Source organism: Pinus tabuliformis, chromosome 4_2 (assembly GCF_031772625.1).
Source record: "Pinus tabuliformis cultivar Carrire ecotype Pingquan chromosome 4_2, CPIR1, whole genome shotgun sequence".
Classification (NCBI taxonomy): Eukaryota; Viridiplantae; Streptophyta; class Pinopsida; order Pinales; family Pinaceae; genus Pinus; species Pinus tabuliformis.
In genome coordinates, this window is record NC_142304.1 from 714,877 (window position 1) to 729,748 (window position 14,872).

Genomic DNA, 14,872 nt, shown 5'->3' on the forward strand with positions numbered 1-14,872 from the left:
AGAAAGACAATGGTGGGGGTCCAGGTGGACTTGGCAGGTGGCCACCAATATCCACCTGGATCATTCCTCCCCCCTTAGGAAGAAATGGTCCCCATTGCGTTGAGCTCCTCCATGAGATGAGGAAACTTCTGCTGAACTTGTTCCCTGGTGAGCCACTTGCCCTGCTGAAGGAGTTGGCCTGCTTTGACAACTCGATACAGTTGGATATTCTGTTGGCGAGTGTTCTTGATCTGTGTGTCCATGATCCGATCAGTTGCAGCTTGTTCCATGCAATCTGGATTTAATTCTGTGGGTTTGAGCTGTTCTGCAATGTCGGATGTGTCTAGCAATGGTGGAAAGTATGGCCGAAGGCGGTCCACATTGAACACTGGGTGCAGGCCAAGGAATGGGGGAATGCTGAGCTCAAATGCATTGTCTCCCATAGCCTTAGTAATGGTGTAAGGACCATATCGGAGTGGTCTCAATTTCCGATAGGCTCCAGTAAGGCGTTCCTTTTGCAAATGCAACCAGACTTTGTCGCCCACCTGAAACTTGTGTGGCACCCGATGTTGATCATGTCGCTGCTTGTACTTGGCATTTGATTTCTCAAGAATGTCATGGACCTGCTGGCGAATATGTTGGATGCGCTCAATGAAGCTGGTGGCCTTATCTGTTTCGGACTGGACATGAGCTGAATTCATGTGAGTAGCTGCAAGTGGCATGGCCACATCAATGGGGCATAGTGGCTGGAATCCCAAACCCACCTGAAAAGGGCTATGGCCAGTGGAGCTGTGAAGAGCTCGGTTGTAGCTGTGCTGAACATAGGGGAGGCTCTCGTCCCATGTGCGTGGATGCTTTGAGTTATACATGCGCAGAATGTGCACAATCATCCTATTGACAACCTCTGTCTGGCCATCAGTTTGAGGATGGAAGGCTGTGGACTTCGTGAGTTTGGTGTCCAGCATTGACCAGAGACTGGACCAAAATGTGCTGAGAAACCGACTGTCCCGATCTGAGATGATAGACTGTGGGATCCCAAAGTGCACCCACACTCGTTCAAAGAAGAGTTTAGCAGTGGCTTCTGCTGTGATATTCTTCTTGCAGGCCATCATAATGGCCATCTTCGAGAACCTGTCGACGACCACAAAAACACAGTCATTTCCATGCTTAGTGGAAGGAAGGCCTGACATGTAATCCATGGAGATGGATTCCCAAGGTCGACTAGGGGTAGGCAACGGGGTATAGAGGCCGTGCTTCTTAATGGTCGGTTTGGCAATGGCACAGGCAGTACATGATCGGATGTACTTCCCAACATCCTGTCGAAGATTCGGCCAATAGAAATAATTTTGCAGTACTGCCACTGTTTTCTCGACCCCGAAATGCCCAGCAGCCCGACTGTAGTGTGCTTCCCAAATCATCTTGGCACGCTCGCTTGAAGGAACACAAAGGTGACCGAGGTGGCATAATAGGGCATCCTGGAGGTGAAAATCTGCAACCTGCCGACCCTCCAAGAGTGTCTGGTATGTGTGGCCGAATTCTGGGTCGCTTTTGTAGAGAAGTGGCCAATCAGAAGTCTCGTGCCCACAAGAGTTGAGCACGGTGGTTAGCGCCATGATCGGTGGTCGACTGAGGCAATCTGCAACATTATTGGTGCTGCCTTTTTTATACTTGATATTCAAGTGAAACTGTTGCAGGTATGTAGACCACTTCTGATGGCGATCATTCTGCAATTTCCCTTGGGTCTGTATGAACTGCAGAGGTCGGTGGTCTGTGTGGATGACCGTTTCCTTCCCCAAAATGTAATGCTTCCATTGTCGGCAGGCCTGTACAATGGAATACATCTCTTTATCATAAGTGGGGTACTTCCGGACTGTGTCTGAAAGTGTTTCACTGTGATATGCCACTGGATGTCCATGTTGAGTAAGGACTGCCCCAATAGCATAGTCAGAGGCATCTGTCTCGACCTCAAATGGTTGTTGTAAATCTGGTAACGCGAGCACTGGTGCCGTGCAGAGGCGATCCTTCAACTCCCTGAATGCCTTCTGTTGAGATTCAGACCAAAAGAATTTTGCTTTCGCCCCGCCCTTGGTGACTTGACTCAAGGGCCAAGAAATATGAGAAAACCCCAACACAAACCTGCGGTAGAAGTTGGCAAGACCTAGAAAGCTGCGGAGCTCTGTTAGAGTGGTTGGAGAGGGCCAATCCCGAATGACTTGGATCTTGGCTGGATCGACATGCACCCCCTGTTCATCAATGATGTATCCCAGATACTGAACCTGGGTCATGCCAAAAGTGCATTTCTCCAAATTGGCACATAGCTTGTGTTGCCGCAGTGTTTGGAGAACCTGTCGGATGTGGTGGAGGTGCTCTTCCCAACTCTGGCTGAAGATCAGAATGTCATCCAAGTATACTACTACAAAGGAGTTGGTGAATGGCCGCAAGATGTCATCCATTAGCCTCATAAAGGTTGCAGGAGCATTCGTCAATCCGAAAGGCATGACCAACCATTCGAAGAGGCCCTCCTTGGATTTGAAGGCAGTCTTCCACACATCGGAGGGTTCGATTGGTACCTGGTGATATCCTGACTTCAGATCGATCTTGCTGAAATATTTCGCCCCCTTTAGTTGGTCTAGGAGGTCATCAATCCGCGGGATCGGGTACCTATTACGGACAGTGATCTTGTTCAGCGCCCGATAGTCAATACAGAGTCTCCACGTCCCATCCTTCTTCTGTACCAACACGATCGGGCTCCCACAGGGCGATGAACTCGGACGGATGTGACCTTTCTGCAGGAGCTCCTGAATCTGCCTCTTGATTTCATTGTTCTCCAGAACGGAGCGCCGATAAATTGGTCCATTGGGTAGCGGCGCACCTGGGGTCAGATCGATGGAGTGCTTGACTTGACAGTGCAGAGGAACCCCTGCCGGGGAGGTGAAGATGTCCTCGTACTCCTCCACAATCTTGTCCATCTGTAGTTGTCGTGCAGAGGGACCCCGTTTGGAGGCCGCGGCCACTGTCTTCTTCTTTCCTTGAGGGCGTATCATCAGGAAAACAAATTTCCTGGTTTTGGAAATGATCTTACTGCATTGTTTTGCAGTAATCAAAGAGATGGCGGCAGGTGGTGCTACCTCTGGTATCCTGAACAACTTATTTCCCAATGTAATAATAACAGCACGGGGCCTTGATTCATACACAGCATGTCGCTTCCACAAGTATGGTTGTCCTAGTAATACATCACAAACTTCAAGGGGAGCAATGTCACACAATACCTCATCCGTGAAGGGCTTGATGTTGTATGGAAGGCGACACTGCTGGCTCACGCGAAGATCTCGTCCTTGGTGAAGCCACCCAATGGTGTATGGTTGTGGATGTGCTGTGGTCGGTAAGCCCAACCGCTTCACGACCTCTGCCGAAATGAGGTTCTTTTGACTCCCGCTATCAACAATGAACTGTATCGGGGAGCCCTTTACCCACATCTGGGAGTGGAAGAGACGCTCCTCCTCCTCTGGATCTTCGGGTTCATTTTTCTGGATCTTTGCGGTAGCAACAGTGGCGCTGGGATCCGCATCAATGATCTGCTTCCCTTTTTCATACCCCTTATCGGGTTCTGACTCAGAGTCGGAACATGCATCTGATTCTGAAACCTTTAGCTCAGCCACCAGTGACTGCTTGGCCCGACACTCACTTGTGTTGTGAGTGGAGCTCTTATGGAACTCGCACCATTTTCCAGTGTCCTTTCTCGGCTTCGCGGCGCTGTTCTTTGCTTGCAGCTTCGGCTGGTTGTCTTGGGCTGTCCCGCCTTGGCTTTGTCCTTTGTTCTGTGGTTTAGGGGCACCTTTCCCCTGCTTTGGATTCGCAGATCCAAAGTCTCGCTTCTTTTGTTTAAACTTCTGCTCGACCTTGACGGCATACCGGTATGCTGCGCCGAGCGAGGGGATGTTTAGGAATTGTATTTCTTCCTGGATGTACTTGTGCAGGCAGCCACGGTATTTGAGTATCAAATGTTGCTCTGAATCCTTGATACCCAACTTTGTGCGAAGGGTATGGAAAAGATTGGTGAACTCCGGCACGTCTTGGTCCCTTCCCTGCCGCAGCGTGGTCCACTTTATGTATTCATCCTCATAGCTTCCGACAGGGTAGTACTGCTCCTTGATGGCATCCCGGAACGAATCCCAGGTGGGTGCGGCTGAAAATAGTGAGCCAGTACTTTCATCCTTCTGCTCGCAGTAGGTTTCCCACCAGTCCTTGACGTGGGGGGCTGCTTTGAGAAGAGCAAAAACAATCTTTTCCCGACTCGAAAATTCATGAACAGAAAAATAACCCTCTAGCAGATTTAACCATTTATCTACGGCATCTGCGTCTATCTGACCCTCGAATATGGGGATTTCAAAATTAACTTGTACCTTAAAGGGTGTGGCGTTTCCAGAGTAGCTGCTGGAAGCCGATGCGTTGCTTCTGGGTAGCCGCTGAAGGATCTGGGCAAAGCTGTCCATCATCGCGTTCCGTTGTCGCTCGAGGGCTTCTTCGAGCAAGATTTTGATGGGATCTCCTGCCCCCTCGTCTTTCTTCTCGTCCGCCATGGGAGGCCGTCGGGATTTGCGAGGCTGGTCTTGCAAAGGTTCAACCAGTTCAAGCCCTAACTCCTTATATCCCGACCTTGTTGGGGACATGCAAAGAAAAACAGAGAAAAAGCAGACCGCTCTGATACCACTGATCCGGATTTAAACAGGAACGCAACAAATTACAGAGATAACCATATACACAAAGATGCAGCGGAAATAATACTTCATTTCATTAATGGAAAATACTGAAATATGCTTACAACCAGAAATGGAAATAAACCAGCTAGGGCGATGGTAGCTTATCTCTGAGAAGAGATGTGATGGCTACATGCCTCTGAACTGTGTTACAATGAGGCTCGAAGGCCTATTTATTGTTGAGAAACAATGGAAAACCCTTAACATTCCAAAACCTAACCCTAGGAGATGAAACGCCAAACTGTGGGCCCCGTTTGGGGGTAAGTTGGTACATCAACTTCCCGGGGTCGTAACTTTGGCATATGATCTCCGTTTGACGCGTACAATAGCTCATTAGAAAGATCTATCCGAGCACTATCATTGTTGGAACGGGCCCCTGGATTCCCAAAAAAACGTCGTTTAGGGCCTCAAAACGGCTCCGGAAGTTCAGGACCCGAAAAACTGCTAAAAATAGTAAGTTGTGCTACAATTAAGGAAACTGAAAATGCTGAGAAAGACAATGGTGGGGGTCCAGGTGGACTTGGCAGGTGGCCACCAATATCCACCTGGATCAAAAACAGAAGCAACGAACTTATATTCCGATGAATAATGATGTTAGCGTAATCCAGACTGACGATAACAGTTTGTCCCAACTATCAAGTAATTGCAATGTTCCACAGAAGATTGATTTAGGATGGTCAGATCCCTTTTCAGTTCGACAATTTTATTTATCACTTAGAGGATCCTATCTTCTTGTATCAATGAAGATGACAACTCCAAGAATTCATAGAAGATGTGAACATATTACAAGAAACCGATGACACACCTTGTCAGCAATAGACTTTGAGGACACAACTTTTTGAAGATGAAGATAACGTTATGAATAAAACTAAATAAAAATATTGTAAATATAATAATAATAATAACAATCTAACTAATCATTAATTAGTGATTTATTGAAGAGACATGTCTAATGGGACATGACCATTCATGAAGAGGCACCTGCCTAGGTATATAAGTAGGCCACATTTGTAACAATCATATTATCTCATATCTTCAGTACATTCTTATATAATAAATTTGTCTTATGCGGACTTTGTTCGTTACATTGGTATCAAAGCATTCTTTTGAGTATATGAACTTTGTTCGTTACAAAACATAAACTATTTACCCCAAATCTCATGAAGTACCTCCAAACATGGTGTATAAATTTTGGAGTTTCCTCAAAAGCTAATACCTTCCTTGGTCCTTTGAAAGTCAGACCACAGGTTCCTGTTTTCTCCTTTCTCTTTGTACTTCTGTGCCCTTTCTGAGGTTACAAGCTCAGCAAGAGGATGTTACCTCCTGCTGTCAATTGTCTTCCCATCTTCCTCCATGCACTGTGTCTCCACCTGCCTCTTCTAGGCTGTGACAGTTTCTTGAGGAACTGTTCAGTGTTACCATTCATGGTGATTCTATTTTCTTTTTCCCATCCGGATCTGAAACTACCGTTTTTCCTAAGTTAGCGGAAACTCTTGAAGAATTTTCCGGAAACGCGGATCCCCGTTTCCGATACATAAACGGATACAATTCTTGTGCGAAACGCCGTAAAAACGTTTTTGTGCCGTTTCAAAAAATCAGAAACTTTAGATTTGGAATTGGATACTTTTCCAAGCGATTTAAATTTTTTTGGATTCGTTTCCAGATTTCAATCCGGAAACGGATCCACGAAAATTGTGATCAGAATCCACCCTTAAAATGTTGAAAAGCTTGAAAATTTGTATAGCCATGAATAAATAATAGAAATGAAGAAATCAAATAAACTCACTATAAACAGAGTCTCATAAAGTCTTTTCTAAATCTTTAGAAACAACGACACTCCATATATTTATCAAGGCTTCTTACTAAGAAAAAGATAGATGTTCAAAAATGCAAATAGAAGGGTTTGATGAATGTCCTCGTAAAGAGATTTATTTGAGCGATTAATTTTCATTTTGGTTAAGGTTTTGTTAATTGTCACTGATTTTGCTCTTGATTTCATAAATCCCTCCAATATAACAAATCTTCTCTAACCAATCTTGTGCTTGCATATAGTCATGAGACCAAGTTGACATTGAGAAGATTGAAATGTTCAAATAGGTCTTGATGGAATATCCCAATGATCCCATGGGCCTTTTAATTGTCATGCATGGAAGATAGATATTATCTGCCATGCATGACACGTTCTTTGAAGGAGTTGGACCCGAAAGCACAAAGGCTGTAGCATTTCTGATTACATTATTAATGGTGATGATAATATGTTGAATGTTATAATAATCACTAATAATGATGACAATGTTTATGCTGAAATGATGATGATGGTTTGTTTATGTTGAATTCATGACGATGACTATGCATTTTTAGATATAGATTCTAGATTCTAAAAGATGAATGGTAATATATATATATATATATATATATATATATATATATATATATATATATATGCATGCCGTTTCCTTGCTGTATCGTATCCTGATATTTTGAAAATTTGTCGTATCCGTTTCAAACCCTGTATCCGTATATGTTCTCGTATCCGTTTCAGTGCAAATTAGCGTTTTTCATGTCCTGGACAGTTGCTGGTGACATGGTGATAATGTGTGCCACTGGAAGGATTTTTCGACAGGATCCTACACAGATCATCAGAATTGTAACTAACGTTATAAGCAGATATTATGGTTATATATTTTAAGCATAAATGACATTCTAACATCTGTTTTGTACCTCGTCTGATGCCGCATTTTTGGCATATCCTGAACTATACACTTCATTCTATGTTTAATGGAACCTTAGGCCTTTTGCTGCCATAGAACTGTGTGATCTCTCTTTGAATTTTGGAGCTAATGTTTAAGAGCCAGTTTCCAACATATTACTTGACATCTTTACAATCACTAGTGTTGAAACCTTAAGACATTTTGTTCATTGCATCCCAGTCATATAATTTTCTTCTTACCCAAGCAATGCTCATAGATTAAGTCGTATGTTTACTTAATCTGTTCTTTATTTTTGCATCCACTCTAATTTACAAAATGGGCATTAAAGCCTGTAATTAGTTTAGATATTAGACAGATATCTAAAGGAGAAAAAAGAAAGCCAGTTGAGAGATATTATGTATTCAATTGCTTGGTGGTGTTGGTACAGGTATCAAAACTACTTAAGTGAGCAGACGTCAAGACGTATATTGGAGCTAATCAAGCCTGTATGGCATTCTAACTCTTTCTGCATTGCAATTGATAATTTTCTTTCATAATTCTTTTGGTTATTGAGTAACAAGAAAATTAAGTTAGAGAGTAGAAGATTACTAGAGTAAATGAGGTCATGGATTTGAAATTTTCAATGCATTAATGTCTAGATATTTGAACTTATTATCAACAGAATTTGCAATATCTGTCCTAGATCCTTGTCCTGTCTGGCCATGACCATGATCAATGTACACTATCCCATCCAGCACCAAATGGAGCAGTTATAGAGGTGAGTCCAGATTTGATGGCAAATTTCTGCTATGATATAAATTGATTTTTAAATTGAATTGAAAGATTCTATTCACTCTTCTTTCCACCCCTGTTTATCTACATATGTCCGCCTAAATAAAGTTACATTCCTGGAAAGGGCTTCATTAAAGTCTTCTGAAATTCATCTTCATCGTGTATTTCTTACAGCACACAGTTGGTACTTTCAGTTGGCAGCAGGGAAATCTGTATCCTTCATTCATGTTGTTATCTGTGAGTGCACTATCATCTTCTCCGACAACCAACCAGGAGGGAGTTGTAGCAAGTCATTTGTGTTTTCTTCCAATGCAAACACACATATACTTGTGGTAATTGCAGTGTTGACTCTTGAGGTTTACAAGGCTAGTGTGTGTTATTTCAAATTGTAAAACTGTCCAGAAGTGATCAATTTGTTTCTTGTTTTAGTACAGAAACCTCATCTCAGAGTTGTTACTCATCAATTGGTTTTGTTTTGCAGGTATGCAAGCTTGTTTGTTATAACTCTTGTTCTTCTTCTTTCCTGGCCAACCAATGGTGTGGATGTTTTGTATCATTTTAGAAATTTGATAGAATTTGCAGCGACTGTAGTAGGAACCAAATCAAAAAGTAGTATGAAAGAAAAGGACGAGGATGCTAATTATGAATATGAGATGGTTTGGGATGCAGAAGGAGCTATGCATCTCATCAGGAAAGGATATTCAAAAGTGTCAAGTGGTGGTTCTGGTGAAGTTCGACCCACTGGAAGGTTCGTAGTTGGGTGATTTAATCCTTTGCTATAATTTCCATATGATGTCCTCAACTGGTAATTTGGAAATTAATTGAATATGCATTGAGGTTGGCATATTTCATATCCACATTCTTGTGTGTTTAACACTATGAATCACCCAATTTATTTTGGAAAGTAACAAAAATAATTCCATTTGGAATCTTTCACATCATCTCAGTTTCATGGAATATTTGAAGTAGAACTCTGGCAAGATGAATTTATCGAGGATATATGAGCATGCATGTGTGCATTTGTATTTGCATCTCTGCATCATGAATTTTTTTGAGATAAGCATGTGCATTTGTATTTGCATCTTTGTTTTGTGAATGGATCCTCAACAACTATGGCATACAGATCTTACAAGTAAAGTGCTTGGAAGTAATCCCATTCATTATTAGATAATAGATGACGCAATTATGAGACTTACACATTTTCTTGAAGGTAGCATTTTGCTCTTAGTTTTTATTTTGTTTCTTATTGTTTATGTGAAGCTAAGTAACAAAGGTATGCATAGTTGATTACTTTGTCCCTGTGTGCAAATCCATTTACTGGAAATATAATGTACTCATACCCAAGTGTACTGACCATAACCTGCAACACCTTTGTGTACCCTGCCGCACATTGAGTAAACTCAGAGAAGTACCCTGATTTTGTGTACATAGACACCAATTTTTGTTAGTTTGTGTAGCTCAGACATGTGTTCTAGTCTCAGATTGTGTCTTAGAGGCTAAGGAACACATTTTCACCAATACCCAGAAAACTTTTCGCTAGAAAGGCCTTGATTAGAATTAATTAGTCAGTTAAATTGGGGTAAATCAGTGTTAATTGGGGTAAATTGATTTTCCTCTATAGTTTTCCAGAAAAGTCATGAGATGGGGTCAAGATGATCTTAGCCATCGATTGAGATTAGATCATGACCATTGATTCATCAATGAGAGATTATAAGAGAAGATTGTTGGGCACTTGGAGATTACACGCAAAAGATCAATGAGAGATCTAGACACAACATTGCAGTGAGATCAAAGGTGTAGAGGTAGCAGAGGGACATCAAGAACATGGGTTTCAACAATGATTGAAGATCAAAGTTCCAGAGAGAAAATGTTCACAGTGATTTCCAGATTCTCAGTGACAGAGGGAGATCGATATTTTGCAGAGAGGCTGAATTTCTTGGGAGGATTGCGAATTGATTCGGGAGGTCGAGTTGTCAGAGGAAGAATGAAATTCCCAGAAGAAGGTCGATTTGCCTAACAAAATTCAATTTACCAAAGAAGTTAGATTTTCCAGCGGAAGTCGTGAATTTCCCAGCAAGTGTGAGTTGCCAGGAGGGCTGAGTTTATCTGCAAGGCCACACATATGAGCTAGATCGAATAGCCAGAGGGAGGCCGAATTTGATCTGAGGGGCCGAGTTGCTTCCAAGAGGTTAGGTTGACTTGCATAATTGAAGAAAATATTTTGCCGAGAGGTTTGCTATTTTACGACAACCATTTGTAATTTTAATCATAGATTTTGCTGAAGAATTAATAATAAAGCCCTCATTTGTAAAATTGGTTTTACCTTCAGATTTTTTCCAGCGACATTTGTCCAAAAATATTGATGTCCTTTATTTATGTGTGCACTGTGGTCTTGGACAAGAAAAAGTTACAACAATGTGGACGACTTGTTCTTGAGAGGTTCACTGGGGCTCATAGAGGAAAGCAAGAGAAATCTTGCAGCTGAGTTCGAGATGAAGGATTTGGGGCTCATGCACTATTTTCTAGGCGTGGATGTATGGTAGACAGATGGTGATATTTTCCTTGGTCAAGAGAAATATTGCATAGAGATCCTAAGGAGATTTGGGATGGAGGATTGCAGAGCCATGCTTACTCCCATGATGCAGGGCCAGTGAATCAGCATTTTCCAGGCAAAAAGGGTGTCACACAAACTTCCAAAATAAAAAACATCTCCCCAAATTGATCCCTAAAGCAAACTTGATCTATAATAAAAGCAGTAAAGAAGTATACCATCAAGATCATTTCATAATGGAACAAAAAGTCTGAACTATTTTCATCTTTCCAATTTAGAGGCACAGTCAGAATTTAGATACTCTTCTGTAAGCAAGAAGTTCAAGAAAAGGAACTGGATATAAGTCAAGACAAGGAAAGATATTATTCGACAAGGACAAGGCTATTATGGGCACAAAATTCTCAAGGTTTGATAGCAAAGAAGTTACAACAAGCTACATCTATCTCTCAGGACATTGGAAAAGACCCAATCTCATTTCAAGATCAAGCAAAAGTTCTGGCTACAAGTCCTTCACCAAGAAAGAAGACCTCCACATTTAAAGTGACACTACATCACTATTTCAAAAAGACTTAAGGTATAATTCAAAGAAAATTGAAGTCTGTTTTGCATCTCAAGATCATCAGCAACAACCTTAGAACCTAAGAAAGATAGATCTCCTCAAGAAGACCAAGAATTACATATCATCATTAATTACATTTTATGTAGAATCGAATCCAAAATGGCACTAAGAAGTACATGCACCTCTCATACTCTCTTGATCAGTCATTCAAAAGGGATTGATAATCATCTATATATTTCTTTAAAATAAACAATTCATCTACAGGCAGAAAGTACAACGAGAAGAATTCTGTTATGAATATAATTATGTAAAAGTAATAAATATAGATAATAAATAATAATCACAATAATATGTAATTAACGTAATAACTTGTTAAAACAAAGAGGCATGTCTAAGGAGACATGACTGTTCATAAAGGGACACCTGCCTAGGGTATATAGGCAGGTCCCTCACTCTCATTTGTATCATTATCATTCATACATTTTAATATATATTCTTGTATCCTAAATGGAGATCTATATATTCCATGTTTTTGGAGTATTTAACTTGAAGAATGAATTTTGTTCGTTCCATTTGGTATCAGAGCTGTTCGATCCTCTGGCTGCTCAACTACTGCACAAGAGCCTTGTTCTTCAATCCAGGTATTTGGCTGTTAAAATTCGTCAACTTCGTGGAAGCGTTTTGGTACAAGCTTTTGGAGTTTCTCTATTTTCGTCAATTGGCCCTTGGCCATTAAAAAAAAAATATTATAAAAGAATTAGATAAAAAATATATATATTAGAAAAAAATCATATAAAAAAATATAAAATTAAAAGGGAAAAAAAAGACGACTTGATATATTGAAAAAAGAAAAAAAAGAGATTATTAATTAATTTTTGTTTATTAAAAAAATAAAAAGAAAAATAAAAAGGGGTTCCATATATATATATATATCAAAAAATTAATTAGAAGGCATAAGTGAGCTCGATCTACCTACGCTCGACAAGCCACACAAACGCAAGATGCCACACAGAGACACTGAGTTGTCGTTTCCATTACCATTGCCGCCCAAGAGCTGACGTCGACCGTCTCCAAACCATCCATGCTTCCGTCTCATTGACCCTGCCGGAATTTCTGTCGCCACAACCGTCTGACAGCAGTTGTTCCTGACAACACTCTATCACGACTTTCTCCTCCTTGGACGTTGTTGACCAAGCAATCTACCATCTCAGTAAGTTGTTTGTTGTCTAATCCCAGCATCAAAGCCATTCGGGTTAGCTCTTTCCTGCAACACATTTGGCCCACACCGTTGTTGCGGTAAATGTTTGACGCCGCCAAAACTTTTGCAACCGCCGCACTTCAATTCTTCTTCGCTGACCCCTCGACCCCCTGCTCTGACCACGTGGTCGATCTTCACTGCCGCGGTCCCCAAAATTCTCCATTGTCACATGCTATTGTTATCATCCTTGTCACCATCCTTGCTGCCCTATCTATTCACTCGCCTCTGCTCATAGTTGTAAGCTCCAATTGCAGCTATAGCCACAACCACAGTGTCCGTGTCCATTCGAGAGCCATCGCTTGCAAACTCTGCTACTTTGCCGCATTCAACCCGTAGAATCGAGCCGCTTACCATAGTTGTAGTCCCTGTAATCCACACTGACCACAAGCGTTTAAGCGACCATGTCCACTTCTCCGTACCTCCCAAGAGTCACAACTAGTCAAGAATTATAAATTTATATTTATAAACTTTATATTTTTAAAAAGGGATCACCTTATCACCTTAAAATCGTGACCGGTGGAGGCAAATCTATAAACAAAATAAAGAAGGAAAGGATAATAAAGGGTATATTTTATAAAAGGTTGTCTAAAATTAATATATATATATATATATATATATATATCAAAGTTATATATAAGGGATACTTTGAGTTTGAAGGTTCAAGTTGATTAAAAAGTCCGAGATATATTTTATATCACTAAAGGGAGAGATATTATATAAAAAAAATCTTTACAAAGTGTAAATCTTTACAATCAACAATTATAAAAGGGTTCAAGTGAAGATTAAATTGAATATTCTTGGTTATTTACAATGGATCTTGAGAAGTAAAATCGTTAATTAAGGTGTACAAAATTATTGGGGAATACATAATGGAGTCAATTGCTAAAGACAAAAAACAGATCATAATTCGTAAATCAAGGCCGGACGATTCCTAGAAACTTCATATAATTGTGCTTTAGTGCTATTTAAAGTAAAAGGGACTTTTGCAGGAAAATATGTTACTATTTCTATTGCACCCGCTGAAAATAAAAATGATATAAAACCTAAAATCACAAACCAATTAGTGATTCCCGAGTCAAATATAATCGAAAATTAGACTTAGAAGAAAAAAACAATACAAAATAATGGATTTACAATTAAACATTGGGGATTATACATTTATGTCGCAATTCTTTGTTCAATCCATATGGAATGATCAAGTTGATATTATGCTGGGATCACCATGGATGGAAACTCTAGGGACCTTCATCCTAAATATGAAAAAAACGTTTTTGACATTTTCGTACAAAAAGAAAAATATAACGCTACAGGATGTTGCATTGAAGCCAAATTTAGTAACACCAGAAGACATACAAGATATTTCAAAAGCAATTTTTCGAGAAGGTAAAAAAGTACTACAAAATATGCAAAAAGAAGTTGAAAAGATCACTGCTAACAAAAATGAAGAAGTTTCTCAGTTTAAAGACCATAGTGAAAAATGATTAACACAAATTAAGAAGCTTAAGAAGGGAAAAAGTCGTGGAAATAAGGTACAACAACTTATTGAGAAGGAAGCATTGAATTCTTCAAATAAAGAAATTCATGTTGAAGAAAATGGAATGAATACCGATCTAGTGAATATCACAACTCAAGAAGAAGACACGTTAGTTAAAGAGAAAACACACTCAGATGTTGAGATGAAGGAAATTCCAAGTGAAGATTTTGTAACCAATTTGACGACATCAGAACCTGAAGTAAGTCAGAATCTTGCCACACACATGATAAGGGAAACCAAAAGAACTCTTTATCTACATCTGAATCACAAGAACAAACATCTCAATCAATCTATGAATCCATATCACTTAGAACATAAACAACAAAGTTATGTTCCGAAGAATAGTGAAGTGCGCACAACTCAAACCAGTGATAACGGTTCATCACAAGTTTCCAGTAATCAAAAGATTTAACAAAATATTAATTTAGGATGGTCAGATCCTCCCTCCATGTGACAATTTTATATATCACTCCAAGGATCATATCAACTTGTATCGACAAAGGTGATTGTCCCGAGACGAGATGACATTCGTAGCGGAAAAAGAGATCAAGCCCTTTCATCAACAAGCTTTGAGGACAAAGCTTTTTGAAGAGGAAGGCAATGCTATGAACATAATTATGTAAAAGTAATAAATATAGATAATAGATAATAATCACAACAATATGTAATTAAAATAATAATTAGTTAAAACAAAGAGGTATGTCTAAGGAGACCATGACTGTTCATAAAGGGACAACTTGCCTAGGGTATAT

General features: G+C 40.2%; 1 protein-coding gene across 1 annotated transcript in view; it reads left to right on the forward strand.

Annotated features, from left to right (window-relative positions):
- LOC149168081 (uncharacterized) overlaps positions 1-14,872 on the forward strand; it is a 182,046-nt gene that overhangs the window by 140,144 nt on the left and 27,030 nt on the right. The window contains exons 6-9 of the mRNA XM_089428096.1: positions 7,875-7,932; positions 8,130-8,204; positions 8,393-8,550; positions 8,700-8,966. Of these exons, the coding sequence (XP_089284222.1) occupies positions 7,875-7,932; positions 8,130-8,204; positions 8,393-8,550; positions 8,700-8,966 (558 nt within the window). The remainder of the gene's footprint in view (positions 1-7,874; positions 7,933-8,129; positions 8,205-8,392; positions 8,551-8,699; positions 8,967-14,872) is intronic.